We start from the raw sequence: 27,656 nt of genomic DNA on the forward strand, positions 1-27,656 counted from the left end.
TCAGCGGCAGCTCACACACTGGACAAGCTGAAAGTTTGTCATACTTAATAATTACGTACCATTGACTTGAATCAGATCGGAATATTAAAACGATACGAAGAGTGTTTCCTCCTCTAGCTGTTTGAAACAGGAAACAAACAAGCCTCTCGTGAGGAGGAATAAAATTAACTGTGATAGGAAAGTAAAGAATTTAAAAAACTAAAGCGATAATTTACAAAATTAACTAAAAAGAGAAAATAAAAAACAGTATAATTTAAATGCAGAGACAGGCATGAAAACTTGTGGTAAACAATTCAAGCACACTGCATTCTGCTTTTATCTTTGCCAGTGGCAATGTACCAGGTGAGTATAGACTCAACAATGGAGGTGTTGAAGTGCACCATCATAGCCTTTGGTAGGCTGAACTTCTTCAGCTGCCGTAGGAAGTACATCCGCTGCTGTGCTTTTTTAACTAGAGAGTTTATGTTCAACTCCCACCTGATGTCCTTGATGATGGTGGTTCCTAGGTAGCGGAAGGAGTCCACGGTTGTGACAGATGAGTCACACAGAGTGACAGGGTGACATTTTTGTCTGAGTCTGGCTGTGAACCTGGGTTTGTCTTTCTCGTAACTTACCCTGGTCCGTGATGGTACACGGTTTTCCTCATAGAAACTTATATATGATGTTACTGTCTCTGTGTACTCATCCAGACTGTTGGTGGTTGTCCTGAATATATCCCAGTCAGTAGAATCAAAGCATAACTGAAGATCCTCCACTGTCTCCCTAGTCCACTGTTTTGATGTCTTCACAACAGGTTTGGAGAGCTTTAATTTCCTTCTGTATGCAGGAATCAAATGGACCAAGACGTGGTCAGAGTGTTCTTGTGCAGCTCGTGGGACATCATGATATGCACTGTTTACTGTAGTGTAACAGTGATTCAGAATGATTTCTTCTGTAGTCGGGCATTTAATAGATTGTCTGTATTTGAGGAGTTCCTGCGTAAGGTTAGCTATGTCGATTTCATGCACAGAAACTTTAAAACCCACAGCCCTGTTTCTCTTCCAAACCTTCAGCCACCATCATGATTATCACCTCAAATCAAAATCACTGACCTTACATTTAAGTTTATTAAGTAATCTAAAAAATTTAAAAGACTGGTCTGCAAAACGTTGAATTCTACAATGACAGATTTTTATAACGCAAACACTAGCTCTAGTAGCAACAGCTATGGTCATGGTCATGGTAATGGTCTTAGAGCTAGTGCGAGTGCAAGAACTATGCCAAAGCAATGTATCAGGATAGTCAAAAGAATAAAAAAAATGCACTCTATTAATCTTTATGTGTCTTGTCTGAATTTGATATATAATAGCAATCAAATTCATCTATAATATTTCTAATATTCATATGTAAATTAAATAATTGAAACGAAGGAGTAGGTTGTGAGCTTCTCTGATGATCTCATTTGCGAATCAGGCAACCCCTACTTTCAGATCCAAGCAGTAGACCCTCATATGGGGATGGTTACTGACCATGGGTGTGCTGATAGCTGGATATGCTCTACCCATTGCTGACAAATGACTTAATGTGCCATGTTCTATGCTCTAAGGAATTATCAAGGGAAGGGGTGGATTTTTTATGTTGATAAATTTATAGCTATTCCTAAGTTGTCTGATCTTCAGGAAGCACTTTCACCGGCTATAGATTAGTGCAGTGTCAGCCTATATTGTCTTGGGGCTTTCCTCCTTCCTGTACTGTATTATGTTGGCCTTTAACAAATCCTTGAATATGTTGGACTAATTCAGTGTAATAACTGATGAGTCATATAACTAGAAAGACACAGCAACCATTCTAAGGTCTAAGGGAACTTGTGCTATCAACCACTAAGGATGGCACAATAGATAGCAAATGTACCACACCAACCTTTAAGCTAAATAAAATTATAGAGGTGGTAAATTAGTACTCTGTGTGCAGCCGCTCGGGAAAATAATGCTACTGTACTTCAAATAAACAAAGAAGTAGGGGGCTGTGTGGTGTGTGCATTGATATTCACAAAGTGTGGCAGCATCTCTAGTGAGTTCTCTGACAGGAGTAACTGAAGCATCAGCTCATTCATATTCCGATTACCTCTATTAGAATGTGCTGAATGCGTGTACAGTACTTGAAGCGAAAAATTATTTTCCCTAGTAAAAGATCTCCCACTGGTAATTGATTCCTCATTCTAATTTGATTCCTGGGCTCATACATCATTAATACTAATATGCTTATGCTAATACTAATAAACTCTCTTATGAACTCTCTTCACGTCGACACTTTCACATGAAGTTGATATCAGGGACATTAAATATACAAGTCTATTTATAATATTAAGGGTGATACTACGTCAATATCCTTAGTTAATTTCATAAAATCAGCAGATTGTTAGCATTAATGCTTTAAGACATGCTGAAGATATTTAGCATGAATATACATGCTAGCTAAATGATATGCATGATAGCTAAATATTACATGATGTGGACACATCTAGTAGTGTACAGAGAACATTACCTGAGGTTCGCCCCTGCATTTGTACTTGAAAGTAATAACCATGCTTTCAGATAAGACTTTATTCAAGAATCAACCTTGGCAACAAGTGTGATCAGGTCTTTTGTGTTGAATCTGCTATAAGGCTGAAAAAACGTCATACACATGTATTAATTTGTTGAAAACTGAGTTGACTGCTTTGATGTAGTTCTATTAGATAGTAATTTCAAATTTGTCCTATTATTTATATTTCCTCTGTACATTGTTCATGTGTTTTTCTTTGCTTACTAAAACATAACTATTGAAGTTTTTTGTATAATAGGAGCTCTGGTCACCACTCCCCAACCTCTCTGTAAAAACATTGAGTCATGGAGCTCTTAGAGGTAGGGAGGAGGCACACAGACACAAAAGGAAGAAAAGCCCTTCTCGTCACTTCTGTTCCCATGGAAACAGCTGCTTCTTCTCCCTGTTGCTGTGGGAACTGTGTTCCCTGGGCGGTGAATGCTTGGTGTCTTTGTAGAGTGGCACTTTAAAAGCCGGCATCTTAAGTACTTCGCTTCATGCCTTGCTTTTCTCAAAGAGAAAGAAAAGAATAACCTTGAGGTTTTGACAACATTTTAGTGCATATCTATCTATGATGTCTGCTTTTGAGATGTCTTCTAACCATTACAATTTGGTTTATATTCTTCCTGATTTCAACACATTAATTTTGAGAACTGTCTGTTCACTTGCTGTCACTTGGTATATATCCTACCTCTTGACAGGTCATAATACCTTGTGACAAGATCATAATCAATGTTACTCTCTTCAATTTTTAATTGTTGTCTGTACCAAGTATGTAACAAAATTAAGTTTATGTATATAATACATGTTTTTCTGTGTGTTTTGCATGTGTGCTGGGGCAGAAATCATGTAAAGGTCAATTCTTGCTGGATATGGTGTGTGAGCATCTGAACCTGCTGGAGAAGGACTACTTTGGCCTGAGCTTCTGTGATGCTGACAGTCAAAAGGTTGGACTTTCTACACAATACAACAGAGCTAAACCCATCATAAGAAGCAGTTTATGACTGATACTTAAAACGAACTTATTTATAAACTTTATATAAACATTATGTAAATCAAAGTAATGTACTACAAGAGGCCTTTGCCTCTTTACTTACTGCCTGTCTCTGTCAATGTTTTCATGTATATCACCCATTTCTGCTTAAGTTGTAGATTTTTCTATCTATCTATCTATCTATCTATCTATCTATCTATCTATCTATCTATCTATCTATCTATCTATCTATCTATCTATCTATCTATCTATCTATCTTTAATAGTAATGAATAATAGTGATCTACCTTTCAGCCATAGTTTATTATTATGTATCCCTATTCAACTTTAGGTAGAAAAAAATCTGACAATGTTTGTGATTGGAACTCTATTAGAAATTTTTACAGTTTTATATTATTGACTTTTGTAATATTTTCTAATGTACATACTGTATACTAATATAGAGTTACTTTTTGGGGAGCTCTACTTAATTATAGTTGTTCTGCAATGTCAATAATGTACCAATGTCACTGGTTGCAAAATATGGTTACATTAACCTACAAAATGTTATCACCTTTTGATAAAAATATGTACTATGAAATTTGTAACAATTAATTTGTAATGTAGATGTATTACAGAAATCAACATGAAAAACAGGCTTAATTGTACCCTTGTTGCTGACTGGAAGAGTAATGACTGCTGACTTACAAAGACACTTGCAAGGCTGCTACAGTACTTCCAAAGAAAGATGATGGAATGAACAAAATATTAGACATGTTGGACTGATTACTGCTTACGGGGAGGTGATGCCCTAGATGCAAATGGAGATGCATACCACAAGAATGATTCTGGGAAAAGAGAAAATACGTGTCTTACTTGGAACAGGTTTTCTAGAGGGGTATGATCAAAATGTCAGCCAAAGCACATGTCACTAAATAAAACACCTATAAAAGCACCTATTGTGTTAAAATCACTGGGTTCAGCTGTCACTGAGACAGTTTGTACCAGAAAGGATTGTGGAGAGAAGCTGACTTGATCTTTATGCCAGGGTATTAAACAACGATAAAATATAGAATATAGAAAATGAAGATAGTGATAAAGCATTCAGGTGTTGCTGATAGAAGTGTTTTTTAACAAAGGGAGTTAAAATATCAGGCACAGTGGTGCAAACTACATGTTATGTAGAAACCTGTTAAGTTCCACGAGATAAGTGTCAGCTGTGGCTTTTAAGATCAGGTAGAATCATGAACACTGACAACAACAAAGTCATAATATTCAAAGTCATAAAAGCAGCCACTTACCTCACATTACCTTACATTCATATACATCAATATATGAATAGCTTGGCTTTAGTTGGTAGACTACAAAAACTTATAGTGATGAATTTCAATGATCACATTAATAGTAAATAACTTTGATTCATGTACATGGTGCAGCAAACCCAAACCCACAAATTATGGTTATGGCCTTGAGTTAAAATTAAACTGTTCAAGTGAACTTGCATGATCTAGAGCCAAGTGTGTGGTATCTTCATTTTAATCACCACTTTACATAGACGGACTACAGTATAGTAACTATTAATGAACTGAAAGAGTGGAAATGTTTTAGATGATTACACTCATGTCATATGAGTGTTGAGTCTCATATGAGTCTCCCAATAGCACATATGAATCTGCTGTTGGGAGAAAAAAACATGATTCACATTGGTAGCCAGGGTCAGACATGATGCAGCAGCCCTGAAGCAGAGATCATTAAGAGCTTTGCTCGGGAACCCAACAGTGACAGCCTTAACTACTTGACCTTTCACTGCCCCATGAGCTACAGTACCACTGCATCCTAGCTGAGGAACATTATTCTTGGCAGCTGGAAATGATGCAATCTTTTCATCTGCAATCAATTATCAACTTACTGTACTACAGGCATAATTCATTAGCAAACAGCGAAGGAAAACAACTCTCATTTTGATGAGGAAAAGTCCACCAGATTGGTTACAGAGTGGACACTCCAAATGAAAAATAGCCGGTCAAATAACAAGGAGCTTTTCCTCCGTAGAAGTATTTGTCGAATCCTTTGGTCCTCTTCCAAGGGTCAGCTTGCTAACTGTCTGACAGAAAATCCTCTCTTAAACAGTGACAGAGAAGGTATATAGGAATTAAAAATAATTAACAAAACTGTCCCCTTGATGAGATCCTCGGTGAAGATGGGGTGATGGACAATATCTTCTGCAAAGGTGGTATGTGGCATGATGTCTTCTACAAAGTTTGGCTGGTGGTGGGGCAAGGATTAATGTCATTCTCTGTGCAGTCAGCAGGCTGTAAGACCATACGCTCTAAAGTGAGGAATGGCAACACCTTCTGTGGAGTCAGTAGGTGGAGTGGCAACTCTAGAGTGGAGTGGAATAACCATGCTCTTGCTGGTGTAAAGAGACATGATGAAAGGGGAAATGAACTGTATAATCACCTTAGCTGCATCTCCTCACAGACAGAAGGCATATCTTTAGGTGGACAGTAGAGGCAATGGAGTAGGACTTAAGCCAGGCAGGAGAAGCCTCTGTAAGACTTTCTACTTGACAGAAGGCATTCATTCTATCCTTGGAGTGGTCTGTGCTATCCTGACTAACTGTGGGGGCCTCATTAATACTAAACCTGAGAATTGGCCAACAAAAACCTATTTTCTGTCAACATTAAAGGCTCAGTTGGAAAGCCAAGCTCATGGAGAGGGTAGGTGTATGAAATGCAGAGCAACTGAGAATGTTGATGTGCAGCTCCCCTTGCTGGCCACCTTGGCTGCCATGATGAATCAGCGTAGTGCATAAAGACAATATTTTTTGTTTCTGATACCCCTGGTCAAGTAGAGACCTGCAGCATAGATAATCTGAGCATGTTTAACTGGCCTTAGATGTTCATGTTGAGAGCAGCACTGACACAGGGATTTACACAGGTAGTGGAGTAACCTGCTTGTAAATGCAACTGTTTCCTGTGATGGGGAAGAATGCATTTCATGCGACATGTTTCCAGTAGTGAGCTTCATAGACTTATTTTCTTACTCTGCTTCCTAAGACTAAGATGTGTGCCTTGCATTGGCTTCTTTCCATTTCTTAGAGAACCTGCATTATTTCTTTCAGCTTTTCCAGTTGTTAAGACACAACACTATATATATCACATATGTGTTGTGTAAAAATGTATATTTAATGTTTACATATTTACTATGAAATACTTCATTTGTAAATTTCTGCACAAAATGAAAAAATAATACACTGAAAAATTCACCCATAATCACTGAAAAACTACAGGTAGAACCCTGAAATAACAACTATCATAATTGAAGACCATGCATTAAGCCATGTTTTCTGTGTGCTGTTGATGGAGGTGGTATTTCCAATCCTGATGGTCTGGAATCTGCCATAAAGTCCAGGATTCATTTCCAGGATCAAGTGTTTAAGTCTGGCAGGCTCAGATTTCCTATGAGCCAATGTGGGATGAGCTGATGTGTATTAATATCATTATTCATCCAGCTAGGACAAAGACAGGTGGTAGGCATACTGGAATGAGTTGAAGGATTCTTCTTTATATGTTTCTTGACTAGTGGCTCAAAGGTGTCATGAAAATTAGTGTGAATAAAACAGGCTGGCAGTCATTGAGGCATGACACAGATTTCTTTGGCACAGGGATAGTGGTGGTTGTCTTGAAGCACTAAGAACTGCTTGTCTCAGTGAGATGTTAAAGATATGATTTAGGACATCTGCAAGCTGATCTGATCAGTACATTCCCTGATCACCCCAGTCAGGTATGTTGTCAGGACCAGTAGCTTTCTTAAGTTAACTGTGGATAGAGTTTTCCTGACATCCACTGGAGGCTGACAGATTACTCGGTTCATGGATGTAAGAGGTGGTTGCTTGCACATTGGTCTTCCAACCATATGTATAATACATTTAGTGTGTGTAGGAGTTGCTATCACAGAAGTGTGATGTGGCAGATCTGTAATGGCCTCAACGCTTTGTCACATACACCATGTGTCCTTGGCATTTAGAAACAGAAACACAAATGTGCAGTCATCCACAATTTCTGATTTGTGCGTGTGGTGGAGGTCACTATCAACTGTGTACTTGCTGTTGTAGCCAGTCACTGATACTGTATGTTCCTACAAATCTGTGGCATGGTCATATGTAACAGTCTCTCTGAACATTCTGTGTGCACAAAATAGTCCCTCAGAACAGGTTCTCACCTGTTGAATTTGAAGTGCGGCATTTTCTTCTTCCTTAAATTCTATTTCTACCTCTACATCTTGCCGTATGTGACAAATGTTGTCTGTACCACAACATGTGATCCAGAACTGAGCAAAGACTTGTGACCAATCATGTTTGCCCTGGTTAAGACCTGGTTTATTTTATTAAACCATTAAGGGTCATCAGGTGTTTCTTCATTATTATGCATCTTCATTAGTATGCTATTGTATTGTCTGGCATTATTTCTCACTCTTGTCAAAAGTACTGGCAGATTTAATATGGATGTAATGTAAATAATGTAAGCAGTTTTAACATTAAATGTTTCAAGTCATTTTTATTTATTTATCCATAGTAATATTTCCTTTTCATTGTGTAGCTTGCTCGTTACCCCGAAATGGCTTCTGTTTCACTTTCTTCTGCCCTACATGGAATATAAAATTATAACACCATACCTAAAACCCTCCTGAATAGTGTAGTGTGAAAAGTCAGTTCAATGCCTTTGTGTTTCCACTAAAGATTATAGTATTGTCACATTTGATTGTGATCAGGAACAGGAGCAGTCATTTTAGTGAATGCTAGCTTCGTTCTGAAATCATTCATGAATTGACTCTAAACTTCAAACTTTAGAGAGCCGTATTGGGGAAGAGGTATGGTGGTTATCTCACTGACAACAGTAAATTTATACAAACATGTACATACTCTGCCTAAGCAAGATAATGAACCTATTTAGTGGATGTTTTATTACACCATCTGTGAAGGACTGTGTAATGAAGCATCTATGGAAACAGGATCCATATGTGGAGATTTTATTGAAAACAATAATCTGAAACAGGAAGCAAAGACATGGTCGATAAACAGGCACATCTCAGGTAAATCAGAACGACAACCTGTTTGGCAAACAAATCCAAATCACAATAGAATTCACAAGAAAATAGAGAATCAGGACTCGGTTAAAACAGCGATCAAAACGAGAACGATGGAACAAGGCTTGGTATGCAGATAGACTGACAATTATTTGCACCAAAAGTTGCGTGAGCTTGGTTTAAACCATGGAAGTAGTTGGGTGAAACGGGAGTGCTAGTATTTGGGCAAGGGGTCCCTCTGGAGTGTTGGAGGGGGAATTGCAGGTGGCGTTTTTACAGACTGCCTATAATTCCTGGTTTGTTCCACCTGTTACCATTGAATTGAGCCGTGCCATTACTCGTGCCATTAGCTGTGCTTTTTGATGAATATCCATATTTTTGGATGAAAAGTATGTAAACCATGTATTATGGTAGTATATGAGATGGTAGTATATGAGATTTGTGGTATTAACAATCCTTCAATAATCTGTATGAAATTGATCTGTATGAGATAAATGCCTACTAATAATTGCAGTCATGATTCTCTGAATTCTGAAATTTTGCAGAGAATTCTTATAGTTTGCCATAACTGTATGTAGTAATTTGGTTATAGCACAGGTAGAAAAAGGATGTCTCAAATTACTGGAGCCATTTTTGCCTCATGCTTCTAGAAGAGAAGAGAATTTCTTTGCACTCCGGATGATAGTCTGAAGTTAAAAGTAGAGCAAAAAGGGCCCATCTGGCTTGACTGACCCCAAAACATTTGGCTGTACCAAAATGCATCTGATTAAGGACAGCAAGGTTTTCAGTTTCACCAACAGTTTACATCACAGTTTCATTTAGCTAGGGACAAAGATAGAAGATAAAAATTATTTGCCTGAATAGTCTTGTTTCTTGCTGCTCTCACATCTACTTCAGAAACACTCACTTATATGACAGATGGAAGGCTCTGTATGATTCAGAAGTGATGTTAACATGAAGCATGTCTTTTTCTGGCAGAGATTTGTAAATCATCTGTTCTAATTCTGTATCCAGGATTATTTGACATGTAACAGTTTATCAAGTAGATAACAAAAGTGTTTTAATACAAACTGCTTGGTTAAAATATATAAAATAGACATTGTTCATTGAATCAGATTTACTGATCAGGCCTGTCTGATCTGAGAACTGTTTAGACATCAGGTATTAGGCATCTAATACCATCATGTTATACTATATGGCCAAGTTCGTGGACACTTGACTTTCACACATACAATATGCATGTTGACCATCCAACTCCTGATTCCGTTTGCTCTTATAGCAACTTCCACTTTTCTAGTAGTCTTTCCGATAGATTTTGGAGCATGGCTGGGGGATTTTCACATTCAACCACAAGAGCATTAGTTAAGTCAGTCACTGATGCTGGGCAGGGAGGCCTAACACATTGTTGGAATCCCAATTATCTCAAAATTGTTTAGTGGGATTGAGGTCACAGCTCTCTGGAGGCCACACCAACCTTGGCAAACCACATCTTTATGGAACTCAGTGAACTAAGTATTATTATCAGTATCAGTATCATTTCTATACTATAGGTCCTGGTTTCAATCACAGCTATTGCTAATAATATGCTTCTATTTAATGAAAAAATAAAGTTCATGTTTTACAGTATCTATTTATTCCATGATTTTAATGAATATTGTCAGACATTAGATACTTTTCAGCAGGTTGTTGTTTCTTTAGAATAGTGAATTTTCTTTATTAAAACAAAGTGAATGAAGTCTGTTTAAAAATGGCCCTGCTAAGACAGACAGGAGTACATGGGTGAGGTAGTGTGAAGTTATAGACAGCAGCATGTTTAGTGGGGATCTAACAGTTACTAGGATCAGAGTGAAAAGATGTGTTTTGTGATGTTCATAATTTAAGATGTAGCAGGGTGCCACACATAGTGCAAAGCTGTTTTACTGTATGCTGTGTGGCCAAGCTTTAAATAGCTTGTGACCAAACTGTGCCAAACCATTCTTACAGACTTTTTCAACTAACATATTTATAGAAGTGATGTGGATTTATAAAGATATATTTCATGGCATTTAATGTACACCAAAATAAATATATACATTGTAATATACTGTAAAGTAGTTTAGTATATTTGCATTTATTCTACTTACAGCTGTATCAGAATATGGACAGTTTTGACAGTGAGTATTTAAAATTCTCCAGCTAAACTACATTATGGCAACTTTAGTTCAACCAAGTGTGTATATGTGTGTGTGTGTGTAGTGAAATATTCTCTATAGTACTGAAGTATTATCTGAATGTTTTCAAAACTAAATGTATTTGCAGTTTTGTTTCCTAGTTTAATTCTGACGTAATTTAAAAATGAATATGTAAGATATCAGATATTACTATTTCAGTCATGACAACACTGTGAATAAAGTTAATGAGCTTTTATTGATGAGGAATGTAATGTAGGTAGGTTTAATCTTGGCAGATTAGATCTACAATGCTGTGGCTGCTGCTTTGAACTTGCATACACAAAGATATTAGGAACATACTGCTGCTGCAAGGTAAGACAGGACAAACCCCTCTGTAGCAGATGGTGCTTGGGAGAAGAAGGGTAAGGAGGATAAGTTGGGATAATAAAGGGTTACATAGGCAGGGAAATGCGGCAGAAAACCTAGGGCTCTGGGGTCTAGAAAACTAATCAGTGTAGAGTTTCATAGCTGAATTAGACATTTTTATTTACACAAACCTACAATATGTACTGATTTTTAATTGTTAAAGCATAGTCCAGTTGCATTTTTTTATGTCCTACAGATTGTGAATTTAAATACAATATGTAATTACTTATATATAGTTCTGGAAACACTTCCATATTATAGAGCATATGTTATATTTGTGGCATAAAGAAAATACAGAGAGAGAGACTGTAACCTTTAAAAATCTTTAAGGATGCCTTTTAATAGGCATGAGAAGACTCTATCAACAGCTAAACAGTTGGTGTTGAATATTAAAATGTTGTTTATCTAGTGGAATATATCACATTATTGCGCTTGACAGGGCAGAGACACATTATGTCACTATGATGAAAGGTTTGCTCGCCTCTCTGTGATGCAAAGTGCTCAGTAATTTCATGGGAGTTTCCCACATTTCTTACAGAACTGGCTGGACCCATCAAAAGAGATCAAAAAACAAATTCGGGGTAAGTTTAGAGAAAATTATTTTATTAATAATTATTCGTAACACTTTCTATGAACATGTATTCATAAACACCAACAACCATAATGGCATATAGTGGCTTACTATAATGTGTACAGTTAGCATTCATCAAGCACGATTTGGACAGACACATGCACACCAGTAGCCACTGGTGGTCAATTTGCAAAGCTTTGGCAGCCTTCCTCCTGTTACTCCTCATCACAAAAGAGCAGATGCCGGTACCGCTACGTGGTTTTTACACTTCTACCGGCATGTCCAGTTCTCCTTGTATAACGGCTTATCCCACAGGATATCCGCCATAATATTGAAACTGTTATGGAAGACACAGTAAACCTCCTTGTGATGGCCACCTTGGATGTGTCATTCTGATAGAGCTGTGCAACCTGATTGTGTTGCATGTATTGCATCATGCTACAAGTAGTGAGAAGGACCATAAAAGAACACAAAAGATAAGAGAGCAATTTTCTGTGGCCACCACCTTTTTGGGGGTTGTCATGCTTTGGGGGTTGTCATTGCCTCTCCAGTACACCTGTTATCACTTTCATTTGCACCAAAGCAGGTCAAACTAATTTATAATCACGTATGTTTCCTAACTGAATAATATTCCTGAAGTTTAATTGATTTGGTGTTATACTGTGATGGTTTAGTTTTCCCTTATTTTTTAGCACTGTATGAGTATATGATTAAATATTTAAATGCCATTATAATATTGTCACGAATTCTTAGTAATCTAAAAACACATTTTAAATTCTCCTTAGATTGTAAATTGCACACATCCTTGCTATTAAAATCTTTAAACCCTCGTTTTATTATTCACTTATTTCTTATTATATAAGTGTTAAAATCAGATCAGTAACTAGTAGAAAACGTATGAACTTAAATACTTGAGAGTGAAGAATGTTAATCTGGATCTGATTGGTTTTTGGACTTTAAGTGGAAAAAATCCTCTACATTCTGTAACAAAATATAATAATAATTTAGATATTTAATCCTGTAGTTATAAAATGCTCAAGATAAAAAATAATGAATTTGCGTTCATGAAAAGTGTCATGAATATTCAGGTATATTCTTAGACTCTATTTTAAAGTCTAAAGTCTTTTCTTAACCAGTTGTTTTTGCTATTGGAATGCAGTAGGCTCCTGGCAGTTTTCATTTGCTGTCAAGTTCTATCCTCCTGACCCCTCACAGCTGATAGAAGACATCACTCGGTGAGTGTGCTACAATTACCTGCAAGTTATCTTTTAGTCCAGATTTTCTACATCGAGCTGGTCGATTTTGCCCTTGTGATTTTTCAAACTATAAACAGCAAACTCTAGACATGATTATGTAACATCCGACTCTATTTACTGTTTTTACAAGGGGTGTAACGATACATTGAGAGACAGTACTAACATCGTGATGCAAAAATATAATGATGTGCATTGTGAAATTTTGTGAATTTTAATTATGCATGTATTGCTATTGCACTGTGCTCCCAGTCTGCACAACCCATAGAGTTATGAATATCATACTGGCCACAAGAACGCATTCTTTCTTGGAGAACCTGCGACATATGCACATATATTGTCTGATGACAGCAACAACCATGCTGTACAAGTATACACTGTATAACTATTAAAATGAGCTATTCAGTAGCTTTCAAACAAGACCAATAGCCACAGAAATCAGGCATTTTAAGACAACTTTGGAGCTTTATTTTTCCTCCTGAATCTCCAGGTCAGACAGTTTATATATACAGAAAACATTTCATTTCATGAATTTAATTTGAAGATTTGGTGAAAGTGTAATGCATAAAAAAATCTGTTCCTATCAATTAATATTTAATGTTTTGTTTTATGCTGACAACATTTATTTTGCATGGTTTGTTTCAGAAATAAAAGTCTTTTCATTTATCATTCATCTTTTTTGTTCTAATTTTGTTCAATTTATTCTGAGAATCTGATCAAATGAAACCAGTATCAAGAAATGAATAAAAGGTGACTGAAGTGACTAAAAACATCCCCACATTTCTAATATCTTATGCTTTTATTGAAGCTATCATGTATGATTAGTGACATTAGGGGATCACTAAACCCACTAAACATAAGGCAATATACTGATTGTTTTCTGAATGGGTCTGGTGCTTTTGTGTCTGTGTGTTTAGGTATTACCTGTGTCTACAGTTAAGAGAGGACATGCTGTCAGGGCGCTTGCCATGTTCATTTGTCACACACGCTTTGCTAGGGTCATATGCCGTTCAGGCTGAACTGGGAGATTATGACCCAGATGATCATGGGCTTGACTACATCAGCAACTTCCACTTTGCTCCCAACCAGACACGTGAGCTGGAAGAGAGGGTTATGGAACTCCACCGCACCTACAGGCAAGTTAGCGTTCACATTCACACCTAATTGCAAATGCACACCCAGTTAGACAGAACATTTATCCTTCCAATTGTTTTACATTTTTTTATTTTATTAATTATAATGTTATTATCACAGTAAAATAAATTTAAAAAAAGCCAGTAAGTAGATTGGAGCTAGGTGTGCGTGTGTCTGTGCTTGTGTGCATGTGTAGGTAGGTGTCCCTCATTTCATGTTCTATCGTAGGTGAATAAATGAATGAATGAATGAATGAATGAATGAATGACATACCACTTTCAGGCAATATAAAGAATGTACATGCAATTCCATCTACTCCATCTTTTACCTGCAAAAGATAGAAGTATTTTGATGATTAATTGCATATTCCCACCTTTAGGATGATCACAAACCATGTGAATGGATTTTATATGTCCATTTTTGAATTAAATAATATTTAATGATTAGTTCAGTGATTAACTAACAATCTAAGAAACCACAATACACAATGCATGTGCTGGAAACAGTATACGAGCGTAGCAGAGCTAGTATTATTTGTTATTTATCATATTTGATTATATATGGACAGAAATGATAATGGAATTCACCTTAACATGTAACTAATATCAATAAATACATTGATAAATTACCACCAGATATATGTATTCATAATGTAGCAGCTATATTTTAGTCAAGATCATTTATTTTGTGCTCTGAGCTGAAGCTGTTCAAATCAGTGCCATCTGAGAGGGGTACTCAGGTTTAAATGAATTATTTTAGTTCATTGTGATTGTTCTCCTTGGAATCATTAGGACTACGGTCATTAGAATGATTATGTTCATAATTGTGATACTATTTGATGTTACTGATGATAATGATGGTAATTATTGTGCTCTGCTGCAGGGGCATGAGTCCTGCGGAAGCTGAGATGAACTTCCTGGAGAATGCTAAAAAGCTCTCGATGTACGGAGTTGATCTTCATCATGCTAAGGTGCACATCTGCAGCTATTTTTAATATTTAAGCATACGTAAAGGTATCAGTAATAACCTTGAGATTTGACATAGATTTTTTCATTTGAATTAATGAAGCTCTCTTGAAAAATAAAACAAATATATCATTATAAATAAGATAAAATTATTTGACAATGTTATACGGACGACTCAAGGATATACAAGAATTTATCAATCATTTAATAAATCTGAGCATACATTATCACTGTAATGAGGAGGCGGCATACGGCTGTGGATCCATGTGCAGCAGAAAGTGTTTTAATAGAAAGCACTTGCAGGGTCGTACAGGCAGAGATCAGAACGGGCAAAACAGTAATCAGAGACAGAAGGCAGAATCGGAATCAGGGACAGGCAGTAAGGTCAGGGCAGGCGGCAAACAATCAGAAATATCGAGGGGCAAAAACAGAACAGAAAACCAAAGAATCGAACACGGGAAACGCTCAGAATCACTGTACAAAGACAAGTCGAGACCTCGCACAGGTAAGCAGTTCTGGCGTGAATATATGTGAATGGGGAATGAGAAACAGCTGGTGCGGCAATCAGGAAGAACGGTGGCTGATGGGAAGTGTAGTCCGGAAGCGCGCTAGTACTCCGGGGACGCGTCTCTATGGCGACGCTCGTCCGGCGGCTCGTTACACATGACAGAGCCCCCCCCTGCGAGCGGCTCCTGACGCGAGGACGGATTCTACGCCGGGGTCGGCCCCCGAGGACGGGGTGCCGGCCTCCCTGGGTGCCGCTGGTGAAATTCGGTCGTGAGGGACGGATCCAGGATGTCCCCTGCCTTCACCCATGAGCGCTCCTCCGGACCGAAGCCCTCCCAGTCGACCAGGTATTCCAAGAGGCCCCGCAGACGTCTGGAGTCGAGCAGCTCGCGGACTAGGTAGGACTCCCCGCCGTCAATCATCAGCGGCGGTGGCGCGGGCAGATCCGCGGGAGGATCCGGACCTCCTCTCGGCTCGTCGGCCGGTTTCAGTAGCGAAACGTGGAAGGTCGGGGAAATGCGGTAGGCGGCCGGCAGTGAGAGGCGGTACGAGACGGGGTTAATGCGCCTGAGGATACGGAACGGACCCACGTACCGGGGACTGAGCTTGCGGCAGGGTAGGCGGAGACGGATGTCGCGAGTCGAAAGCCAAACCCACTGGCCGGGTTGGTACTCGGGATGTGCTCTGCGGTGTTTGTCCGCCTGGGTCTTCTGCACCCTGACGGCTCTCCGTAGCTGCCGGTGAGCCTTGGTCCACGTCTCTCCGCTCCGATGAAACCAGTCATCAACGGCCGGCAGGTCGGTGGGCGTGTCGGACCAGGGGAATAAGGGGGGCTGGAAGCCGAGGACGCACTGAAAGGGTGTCAGACCCGTGGCGGGTTTGATGAGAGAGTTCTGAGCGTATTCGGCCCACATCAGGTACCGGCTCCACTCGTCCTGGTTGTGGTGACAATAAGTGCGGAGGAAGCGGATGATTTCCTGGTTGAGGCGTTCCGTCTGACCATTGGACTGTGGGTGGTACCCCGAAGTGAGACTGATATTGACGTTTAACCGCCCGAAGAAGGCTTTCCAGACCCGTGAGGTAAACTGAGGGCCTCTGTCCGAGACGATGTCTTCTGGAAGACCATAAAAACGGAACACGTGGTTGCAAAGCAGCTCCGCAGTTTCGAAGGCGGAGGGAAGCTTGGTCAATGGGATCAGTCGGCAGGCTTTCGAGAATCGGTCGATCACGGTCAGAATGGTGGTGTAGTTGTCGGATCGAGGCAGATCTGTGATAAAGTCCACTGCAATGTGTGCCCAGGGACGTTGTGGGACTGGTAGAGGAAGTAGTAAGCCCGCGGGTAATTGGTGAGAGGTTTTGGTGGTGTGGCACACCGTGCAGCCGTGGACATGCTCGCGTGTGTCTGCGGCCAGAGACGGCCACCAGAACTCGTTCTGGACCAGATGGGTTGTCGCGGTTATGCCGGGGTGCCCGGAGGCTGGGCTCGCATGCAGCAGGTTGAGGAGCGGAGCGCGCAGGTGGTCCGGTACGAAAGTTTTCCCGGCTCGGGGGGCGTGTGCGAGTCCGGTTCCCGGTGAAGGCGTGACAAGGCGTCGGCTTTGATGTTCTTGCTCCCTGGTCTGTACGTCACGGTGAATTGGAACCGAGTAAAGAACATGGTCCATCGAGCTTGGCGTGGGTTCATGCGTTTGGCGGAACGTAGGTACTCCAGATTACGGTGATCGGTGAGAACGGTAAAAGGATGCCGTGCGCCCTCCAACCAATGCCGCCACTCCTCCAGTGCTGCTTTCATGGCTAGGAGTTCACGATCTCCTACGTCGTAGTTCCGCTCTGCCGGGGATAGTTTGCGGGAGAAATAGGCACATGGAAACATTTTATCGGCGAGTCCCTGTCGTTGAGAGAGAACAGCGCCGATTCCTGTGTTGGAGGCGTCCACCTCGACGATGAATGGTCGGTTCGGGTCAGGGTGGTGGAGGATCGGGGCTGTGGTGAAGCTCTCCTTTAGTCGGTTGAACGCCTTGTGTGCCTCTGGCGACCAGGTGAGCTGAGTAGAAGCCTGTCGTGTCATCGAGGTGAGGGGCGCAGCGATGATGCTGAAGCCACGAATAAAGCGACGATAGAAGTTCGCGAACCCCAGGAAGCGTTGTAGCTCTTTGACGGTCCGTGGTTTGGGCCATCGTAGCACTGCTTGCACCTTCGTGTCATCCATAGCGACTCCGTCTGCTGAAATGACGTACCCAAGGAAAGATGTCGCGGTCTGATGAAACTCGCACTTCTCTGCTTTGGCGTACAAGCGATGCTGGATGAGGCGTTGCAGCACCGCCCTCACGTGTTGGATGTGTCCCTCTTTGCTCTCTGAATAGATGAGAATGTCGTCGATGTAGACGATCACGCAGCGGTCGAGCATATCCCGGAACACATCGTTTATGAAAGACTGAAAGACCGCTGGGCTGTTCGCTAGGCCGAACGGCATGACCGAATATTCGTAGTGGCCGGATTGAGTCGAGAAGGCAGTTTTCCACTCATCTCCTGGTCTGATGCGGATGAGGTTGTATGCGCAGCGGAGGTCAAGCTTAGTGAAGTACCGCGCGCAGCGGAGTTGCTCCAGAGCTGACGGCACGAGCGGCAGAGGGTACCGGAACTTCACCGTGAGGTCGTTGAGGGCTCGGTAGTCAATGCATGGGCGAAGCCCCCCGTCCTTCTTCTTGACGAAGAAGAACCCCGACGATGCTGGTGACACGGAAGGACGAATGAACCCCTTCTTGAGTTCTTCCTGGATGTTAACATTCATGGCCGTGGACTCCGTCTGTGAGAGTGGGAAGATTCTCCCTCTAGGCGGTGTTACCCCGGGTAGCAGGTCAATGGCGCAGTCACAGGCGCGATGAGGAGGTAGTTCCGTGGCCTTGGCTTTACTGAATGCCTCTGCGAGGTCCAGGTATTCGTCGGGGAGATTAGGGGTATCGGTGGAGATGGGTGTGGTGTCTGTTGTGTTGATTTGACATGGTTTCGCTGGGCTCCGGCGGTGTGCGGCACATGCTCTGCCCCATCTGGTTATGCGCAGCTCCGACCAGGAAATGGTTGGGTCGTGGAGTCGAAGCCATGGTAGGCCGAGGATGAGAGCGTGCCGTGGGGAGTGGATGACGTGGAAGGAGAGTCGCTCTTGGTGTTGGTCCCCCACCTGCATGCCGAGCCTCCTCGTGAGGTGTGTAACGCGCCCCTCTCCCAGCGGTCGTCCGTCTATCGCCTCCACTGCTAAGGGAAACACAGAGGGGATCACAGGAACGTTATGGGCGTGAACGAAGTCCCAAGACATAAAATTACCGGCTGCGCCCGAGTCGATCAGAGCACCGATCTCCACATTCTCCCCCCGAATTCCGAGCCGTACACCGATTTTGGCGCAGCTCGGAGATAGCGGGGTGACAGAGTGTCGACTCACCGGGTAGGAACGTCCGCGCTGAGGTCTGGTTGGACAGGTCGGCAGTCGGTGCCCCGGTTCTCCACAGTAAAGGCAGAGACGGAGACGGAAGCGACGATCTCGTTCCTCCGGCGTGAGGTGCGTGTAGTCGACCTGCATGGGTTCAGTGTATTCGGCGCGTGCAGGACGTGTGACGGTGCGCGGAGCGGCTCGCGCCCGGCGAGAGCGCATCAGATTATCCAGTTGGATAGAGAGATCCACGAATTCCGACAGACTCCTTCCCTCATCCCGGCAGGCCAACTCAGCTTGGAGGTCAGGATGCAGACCCTTGCGATAGAGCAGTCGCAGGGGGCGTTCCCCCCAACCCGCTTCAGCGGCGAGAGTGCGGAATGTCAGGGCATACTCCGCCGCGGTGCCATCACCCTGGGACACGGCCAGCAGGCGCTCCTCCGCGCTCTCTCCAGATGCGGAGTGGTCGAAAACGGTCCGAAATCGGACGAGAAAAGCCTCGAACGTGGGGAAGACGTTCTCTCCCCACACGTCGGTGGCCCACTCCAATGCCCCTCCTGTAAGCAGAGAACAGACGAAGGCTATGCGGCTGTCCTCCATGCTGTACAGGGACGGTTGCTGTGCCACGAACAGCGAGCACTGCATCAGGAAGCCCCGACATCTTCCTGGTCCGCCGTTAAATTTTTCCGGAAGGGCGAGACGGGGTCCGGCGGTCGTGGGTGCGTGGTACGCCGTGGCCTGGGGAGCCGGTGCTGGAGCTGGGGGGTTCGGCGGAGCGGCGGCTCCATGCAGCTCCTGCAATGCCGCGGCGAGCTCCTGTGTGAGTTGAGTGAGGCGTGTCAGCTGTTGGTGGTGGCCGGCGAGTTGCTGAGCCTGACTGGTGACCTGTGTGGTCAGCAGAGCGACAGCTGCTGGATCCTCTGTTGGCGAGGTCTCCTGTAATGAGGAGGCGGCATACGGCTGTGGATCCATGTGCAGCAGAAAGTGTTTTAATAGAAAGCACTTGCAGGGTCGTACAGGCAGAGATCAGAACGGGCAAAACAGTAATCAGAGACAGAAGGCAGAATCGGAATCAGGGACAGGCAGTAAGGTCAGGGCAGGCGGCAAACAATCAGAAATATCGAGGGGCAAAAACAGAACAGAAAACCAAAGAATCGAACACGGGAAACGCTCAGAATCACTGTACAAAGACAAGTCGAGACCTCGCACAGGTAAGCAGTTCTGGCGTGAATATATGTGAATGGGGAATGAGAAACAGCTGGTGCGGCAATCAGGAAGAACGGTGGCTGATGGGAAGTGTAGTCCGGAAGCGCGCTAGTACTCCGGGGACGCGTCTCTATGGCGACGCTCGTCCGGCGGCTCGTTACACATGACAATCACATCATAGCTGTTTTCACTGCCTGAACTCAACTATTTCTCTTCACACACACACACACACACACACACACACACACACACACACACACACAACTTAAAAACCCCAACAGTTGTGTTTTGACTTGTTTCTGTTTGCCCTTTGGATTGATTTTGATTTGATTATTTTGATTGATTGATTCAGTAAACATTATCAGCCAGACCTAACTAGAAATGACAGGCACACTGATTTTCTTTATTCTAAAGTGCATATTTCACCTGTAAAGCGCCAGGCATGTTTGCAGCACAGCTTAGTAATTAGTTATTAATTACTTATTAATTTTAAAAAAAAATTCCACTAATAGCAAAGCTCAGAAAGAGAAAATTTTAACGAACTAAATAGTGAAAAAGTTCCTTCTGAATATGGTGAACCTTCTAGTGTTTCACCTCAGCCACTGCAACACACTGGTTACCACAGACAAAATAATTCTTCCTCCTTTGATCCACTGCTATTTTGATCGACTGCTGTCTTAATTAATTAATCTATCTGTCTGTCTATCTGTCTATCTATCTATCTATCTGTCTATCTATCTATCTATCTATCTTAAGTGTAGCATAAGCATTATTGTGAAAAATTACCATTTTTGTCACCTTTTGTGTTTGTGTGTGTGTGTGTGTGTGTGTGTGTGTGGTATTTCACAGGACTCTGAGGGCATTGACATAATGTTAGGAGTGTGTTCAAGTGGTCTGCTAATCTACAGAGACCGTTTGCGCATTAACCGTTTTGCCTGGCCCAAGATTCTCAAAATCTCTTATAAGAGAAGCAATTTTTACATCAAAATCCGCCCTGGAGAGGTAGAGAAAAAGGTCTTTTGATTTTTCTTTCATTGTTTTCATTTTATAGAGATTGTTTGTAAATGCATTTGTGCAGGATTTTTAATTTGCCATTAATTAAGTCATTTAATATGTCATTAATTAAATCATTGTACTGACAATGATTGGGAAAATGTGACATTAACAGCTTTTTCAGAAGTAGATAGACCATTTGATATATACTGTAGTTATGGGAAGATTATAATAAGACTAATGTTCTAAAGGATTAAGTTAAGCAAGTCAACCTGTTCTGATCCTCTTTGATTATAGAAGGTGCTCTGGTCAAGTAAGCAGTAAAAGAAGATGTGTATGTGGGCATTTCAACCTCTACATCTAGAAGCTAAGAGAGATGTATGATGCCTTAATAAACAGTCTGCTGTGGTTGTTGTGACCATCTTAAGAATAGTCAGTTCATTTTGAGCTCCTGTTATGGTGAACATTCACGCAGTATAAGGCTGATCGTTATCAATTGTCTTTTTCCCGTGAGGTAAAGTTTATAAAAATTAACGAACAACCTCCTCAAAAGCTATTCATATAGCTTCAGCTTTAAATACTGAACATCTTTATTTGTTATGGCACAGGCAGCATATATATATATAAACTCCTATAAAATATATTTGATGTTAGAATTGGGTTTGAATAGTGTACGAGTGTATGTGGGGTGTAGCATCTGTGTAGTCTTTTAGGTCAGTCAACATCTCTTAGGTTTAGGACTATTCTTGTGTGAGACAGTCCCAAGCTACAAGCCTGAGAATATAGCAAGACATCAATAAAGTGTGGTCTCATGACATTTATGTGCATGTCTGTGTTACGGAGAGAGGGAGAGAGAGAGAGAGAGAGAGAGAGGTGTCTGTAATGTCTTCAGAAGTAGTTTCTACAACAAATGCAGCTTATTTATTCTTTTCACTTTCTCCTAATTGAACCTAAATATTGTACCAAAGCCTTTGTGCTTCTTTTTTGTTGCAGTTCATTATAAAGGTATTAAAATGCCTGAACTTCATATCTAAATTTGCAATTAGTAGCGTATGGGAATGCTTTACGAACTAATTGAGTGGATTTTGTTCTGTGATTCTTATTGTGTTCAAGGCATTAATGTGTGCATGGTATAGTCTTGCTATCACTGATTCCACCACCTTATTTTAGTAACACACTTCCATTCTCCCCTCACCCACTTCCACACATATATACACTCCCCTGCACCCCCAGTATGAACAGTTTGAGAGCACCATTGGCTTTAAGCTGCCCAACCATCGTGCTTCCAAACGCTTGTGGAAGGTCTGCATTGAACACCACACCTTTTTCAGGTAGGCGTTCCCCGCTTATCATCACTTAGCAATTTTAAATTATTAAGTTGACCAGAAAGACTGACTTACTGTAAGCCAATTTGCAGCCCTAAGACATTTCAGACAGTTGAGTTAGTAATATATTCCCCTGTAAGACCCTCCTAACTGACGTCGAAGTGTATTGTTAGTGTATTTTCTGGTCACTGCCATAGGTTGGTCTCACCTGAACCCCCACCCAAAGGTTTTTTGGTCATTGGCTCAAAGTTCCGGTATAGTGGGCGGACCCAAGCCCAGACACGCCAGGCAAGTGCATTAATTGACAGGCCAGCCCCTCAGTTTGAGCGATCGGCTAGTCGGAGGTACTTACTGTCACGCAGTCTTGAAGGAGGTATGTCTAATTGATTTATATCATAAACGAACAATATTAAAATAATTAAAATAAATGTACACTTTAACATATAACTAGCACTTCTGAGCAAGCATTATTCATTAAAAGGTGCACCCTAAAGATGGACCAGTTGAGAGTTTGCTTTAGTATTTCATAATTTTTGGTATTATACATAGAAAGTGTAGTGTGTGTTTCTCCAAACAAACAGGAACATGATTAATTACATAAAGATATGTTAAAGTTTAATTACTATTGTTACCACAGACCAAACAAAATGAGAAGAGTAATTAATTAAGGAAAGCTAACTCATTGTGGAACATGTTAACTTCTCATTTTCAGATTCTAATGGGACTCTAAATCAGTCTTTATTAGAGACAGGTTCAGTTGGAGGTTAACCCTGTTAAGCCTTAAGAAAATAAAGGAAAACACATAAACAATGCTAGCATTGTTTTGGTTTTGTGTAGATTTGTGACATTATGTATAAATCCAATTAAGTCTATTGTAGTTGCAGGTCTGAGAAAAATCTATATTTTTCTATATATCTATATATTTTTTTAGGAAAAAAAAAGAAAATCTATTTTCTCAAGTCTGCATCATAAAAATAGATAAAACAAATAAAATAAAAATAGACAAAAAGTATGACATGTACTATTTAGATAATAATCTTGTGCAAGCTATATGATTTGAAATTAATGGTCACACAAACAGCACAAGTATGGGTTTTATGACATTTTTGGCTCTTTTTGCTGTCAGCATCTGCTCTGGGTGATACGATGGACAGACTCTCCCAACACACCTCCAGTGACCCTGCATATAGCCTTTCCAGAGATGATCTGGACCGGGACTTCATGGAGCCTAGTCAGGAGCTGGAAGTGGACCAGCAGCATAAGCAAACTGTAGATAAGAGATCAGAGAGAGATGCTACTCCATCAAAGGCCATGGTACAGTAGTGTTATTGATACAGTAATAAGCACATCTATATCTCATTAAGCTAAATCAAATGACAAATTTGTTAAATTGATTTATCAGAGGAATATATTAAATAAGATGTAATACATGCAAAATTGACTACAATCCTGCCTAGATGTTAAATTATGGCATTTATTGTGTGCATATTAAGATGTGAATATTCCTTTTAAGTCTACACTTAACGCCAGGAGTCCAACCCACATTACGTTAACACCAGACTATGTCTCATCTCTGGCCTTTCCTTATCTGCTAATTAAAATGTAATCCATCTCCTCTTAAGGCTTTTCCCTCTGTCCAATGGCATTTCCTCCCTATCTCCTTCTCCTCTTTCTCTCTTTTCTTGCTCTTCTGATATTGCTCCCTCTCTCTCCCGCTGCTCTGAATATGTATCTGTATCCAGCTATTTTTATTTTTCTCAAGTTCTGAATATAACTTTGCTGTGTCTTTCACCAAATCTGACAGTATACTTCCATCTCTTTATCCTCCTAAGATTCACCCCTGCTTTCTACTAATAGCTTTTTCCTCTTTTCTTTTGCTGGCAGGGGGAGGAGCCAGGCTCTCCTCTAGACTCTAAAGCTGAGGTATTTTGTGGTGTCTACCATTTGTCTGTCTAAGTATTTTTATGTGAACCTTGATCATATGCAAAAGAAAATCTATTATTAAGAGCAGTTAGATTTCTAGCAGTGCCATAGATCAAGATGTTCATACATATGTCTTTTCATGCCTCTCAAAGCAATCCATATGTTTGTAGCGCAATCAGAGATTAGAATGTGTTTTTTGTTTTGTAATGTTTACGTCACCTTTAAAATATTAGAGTCTTCATTTATAATCTCACTTAATTTTAAAAATTACTTAAAAGGCTCTGACATCTGAATCATTTTGATACTTGCTACTTGGCATCTTGGTATGTGCTATGTGATGTAATGGAAGAGAAAATCTAAATCAGATAGTACAGAACTACCAGAGTGGTTTACACATATTGCTAAATTACATTAGGTCATTTTGACAGAGATAAATCAAAGTGTTTCTTTCCTATTGATTACTTCTTTAGTACCATTTAGCATATTTAAGGGTGACATCCTTGCTTTTAGAAATCTCAGTTTAAGTATTCAAGTCTGCTTCTATTTAAGTAGAGTCCTAGTCATTTGTGTCATTGGTCTGGGTGCATTTTTTTTTACAAATTTGTGATCAATCTTCTTTCCAAATTGTACATTTGGATCAGTGTATCTAGGAACAATGACACAACTCTGTATACTCTCTTCAGTTCCATGGCTGAATTTAGTGTATTTCTATAAGATTTGTTCTTTTTGTTTGGCTGCCTTCCCTGTAAATTCAACCATGCTCTGCTTACTTGTCTTCACTCCTAAAACTGTTTCCCCGCCGCCTCTACTTTGCTGTGCCTGGCCTTGCCACTCCTTGCACCATATCTCATCCACTCATACCTTTGCCCAGTCGGACCAGGATTTGGCCCCTCGCCCTAAACAGGAGGTACTGCTTCTGGCACATCCATTGCCTGAATTGTTGTTGTCTGAACTGATTGTTAAAAAAAAAAAAAAAAGACAGATTTTCTGTCAGTGCAGGTTCTGGGCCAAATTGGAGATCCATTATCTACCAAAGCATGTGGTATATGTTCATATGTTGTTGTTTTTATTAAAGCAATATGTGAGTTGCTACATAGATTTTTTTTAAACCTGAGATAAAACTTTATTTACTTAATACTGTAGGTAGCACTCACTACAGGTATATTTACAAAAGTGCCTTTGAAATGGAATGAAAACTAAAAAGTCAGATTTTTGCTTATTTCCAAGTTTTTCATCTATTTTAATCTACATTTCAAGTGATGCAGTGAAGAAGTTTGCATTCTTGCTTGGCTTGCTTTGTAGCAGTTCCTGGATAAACCTGAAGATGTACTGCAAAAACATCAGGCAAGTATCAACGAATTGAAGAGAGCGCTGAGGGAGCCCAACAGCAAGCTTGTCCACAGAGAGAAACGTCTGTCTGTAACATCTTCTGGCAGCACTCCAGAGAAAAAAACTGTGAGTTTGAGAGGCTTGTAAGAGCCTGTAAAGTAGGTACAGTACAGCATGTTAGATATGTTTTATATAGATTTAAGCATTCACTGGCTAAATGCAGACAATGAATACTAATCAAAGGTTTCTAGGATGAATTAACAAAACACAACATGAATTCCGTGTCTTATGGTTGATCAATTATGTGTCTTTATGCTTAGAGGGTATATGATTATGATATGATTATGTTTGAAACACAATTAGTGATTTTAAGCACAATCAATTTATTAGCGGACATAAAGGACTTAAGTTTTACATAGTATAACTTACAGTACCTGCAGCAGACTTTTACTTTTATAGCATAGCTTATTTTAGTCATAGAGCATATATAAGCGACACACACAAGCCATTGAAACTGTTCACTCTATATTGATATATAGGCATCTGAGGAACCCGTATTTATTGAGGAGCAAGATGGTTGTCAAACAGACCTGACCATCAGTTCAAAAGTGGAAAAGCACAAGAAGACTGATAGAATAGAGTCACCAATCCTTCAGCATGAAGGAGATCAAGCTATTAGTGGAAAAATCTGTATGACTCATGATGGCCCAATGGGAAGCCATTCCAGAAAATCAAATAAGAACTCCATGCCATCTCCAGAGAAGCCTCAAAGAACCAAGATTTATGCATTAAAGAATGAACATATCCATGAAACCCATTCTACGGGCAAGAACATTAATCGCAATGGACTTCCACATGAGAATTATTTGGAGAACAATATTCATGGAAATGGTTATGATGAATATCCAACAGAAAGTACTTGGACTGAAAGGAGATATGTTGGCGCAACTCATGTAGAAGATAGTGTAAACCTAGATTTTTGGAACTATGAGAAAAAACAGGGTGAGGCTTCCCCCAATGCAGTAATAGACAGACATATGAGAGATCAATATAATGGAAGCAGATGGGATAGACCAACTTTGGAAAGTACAGACAACAAAATTAAAGCCAGTAGTAAAACCAAAACAGCTGAAAACAAGGTAGATCTAAGGGGCGATTCAGTTAAGAGTAACACTGCTGAACCAGAGCCAAAACGAGTTGTTCCCTTGAAACCTGAGAGGTCAAAAAAACTTAAAGGACATGGATCCAAAGATCAAAGTGAAAGAGATGCAATTTATTCCAATTTATTTGATGAGACAAAAGGAACAAAATCAGAAGAATCATGTGGAATTGAAAAACTACCAACTTTTTTCACACAGACAAATATGACTTCAGTCATGGATAGCACTGCAGAAGCTCCTAAACGAGACTACACAGCTAATGGCTATGTTAGGGAAACCAGAAAATGCAGCCGTCTGTCACAAACATGCAGGAAACAATTTCAGAATACAGAAGACAATACAGATCAGAGACTTAGTGAAGATGATGACCAGGTGTGCTTTGAAGATACTTCCCCACTGTCTGATTTCCCATCAAACTTAATATTTTCTGGCTTTGAGCAAATGACTCCTTTGTATTCTTATGTAAAGCCCCAGAAGTCGAGAGAGATGCGACAAAAACAGACTTCTCCTACTGACTCCAGCTTCAGCCTTCTCAAGAGCTCCAGCTTAGAATCAGCCCAAAAGAAACCATCGGTAACAACTGCTTGGCATCTGCTAGTCTCTCACAGGAACTATAGGCATCGCATGAATCTGCACATCCTTATGTTATCGTTTTAATCTTTAAGTGC

The 27,656-nt window shown here is 40.7% G+C and overlaps 1 protein-coding gene across 6 annotated transcripts in view; it reads left to right on the forward strand.

The window, feature by feature from the left end:
* Nucleotides 1-27,656, forward strand: part of si:dkey-178k16.1 (protein 4.1) — a 59,222-nt gene that overhangs the window by 23,172 nt on the left and 8,394 nt on the right. For 2 of the 6 annotated variants that reach the window (XM_060893992.1, XM_060893994.1), the window contains exons 4-16: nucleotides 3,405-3,509; nucleotides 11,737-11,779; nucleotides 12,929-13,004; nucleotides 13,940-14,158; nucleotides 15,039-15,126; nucleotides 21,108-21,260; nucleotides 22,485-22,582; nucleotides 22,774-22,949; nucleotides 23,703-23,890; nucleotides 24,461-24,499; nucleotides 25,371-25,406; nucleotides 25,802-25,954; nucleotides 26,368-27,561. In XM_060893992.1, the coding sequence (XP_060749975.1) occupies nucleotides 3,405-3,509; nucleotides 11,737-11,779; nucleotides 12,929-13,004; nucleotides 13,940-14,158; nucleotides 15,039-15,126; nucleotides 21,108-21,260; nucleotides 22,485-22,582; nucleotides 22,774-22,949; nucleotides 23,703-23,890; nucleotides 24,461-24,499; nucleotides 25,371-25,406; nucleotides 25,802-25,954; nucleotides 26,368-27,561 (2,568 nt within the window). Of the gene's footprint in view, nucleotides 1-3,404; nucleotides 3,510-11,736; nucleotides 11,780-12,928; nucleotides 13,005-13,939; nucleotides 14,159-15,038; nucleotides 15,127-21,107; nucleotides 21,273-22,484; nucleotides 22,583-22,773; nucleotides 22,950-23,702; nucleotides 23,891-24,460; nucleotides 24,500-25,370; nucleotides 25,407-25,801; nucleotides 25,955-26,367; nucleotides 27,562-27,656 lie in introns of all 6 variants that reach the window. The other 4 variants (XM_060893995.1, XM_060893996.1, XM_060893993.1 and 1 more) reach the window with 3 other exon arrangements.

The sequence above is a fragment of the Tachysurus vachellii genome, chromosome 19 (genome assembly GCF_030014155.1).
Source record: "Tachysurus vachellii isolate PV-2020 chromosome 19, HZAU_Pvac_v1, whole genome shotgun sequence".
NCBI classification, from domain to species: Eukaryota; Metazoa; Chordata; class Actinopteri; order Siluriformes; family Bagridae; genus Tachysurus; species Tachysurus vachellii.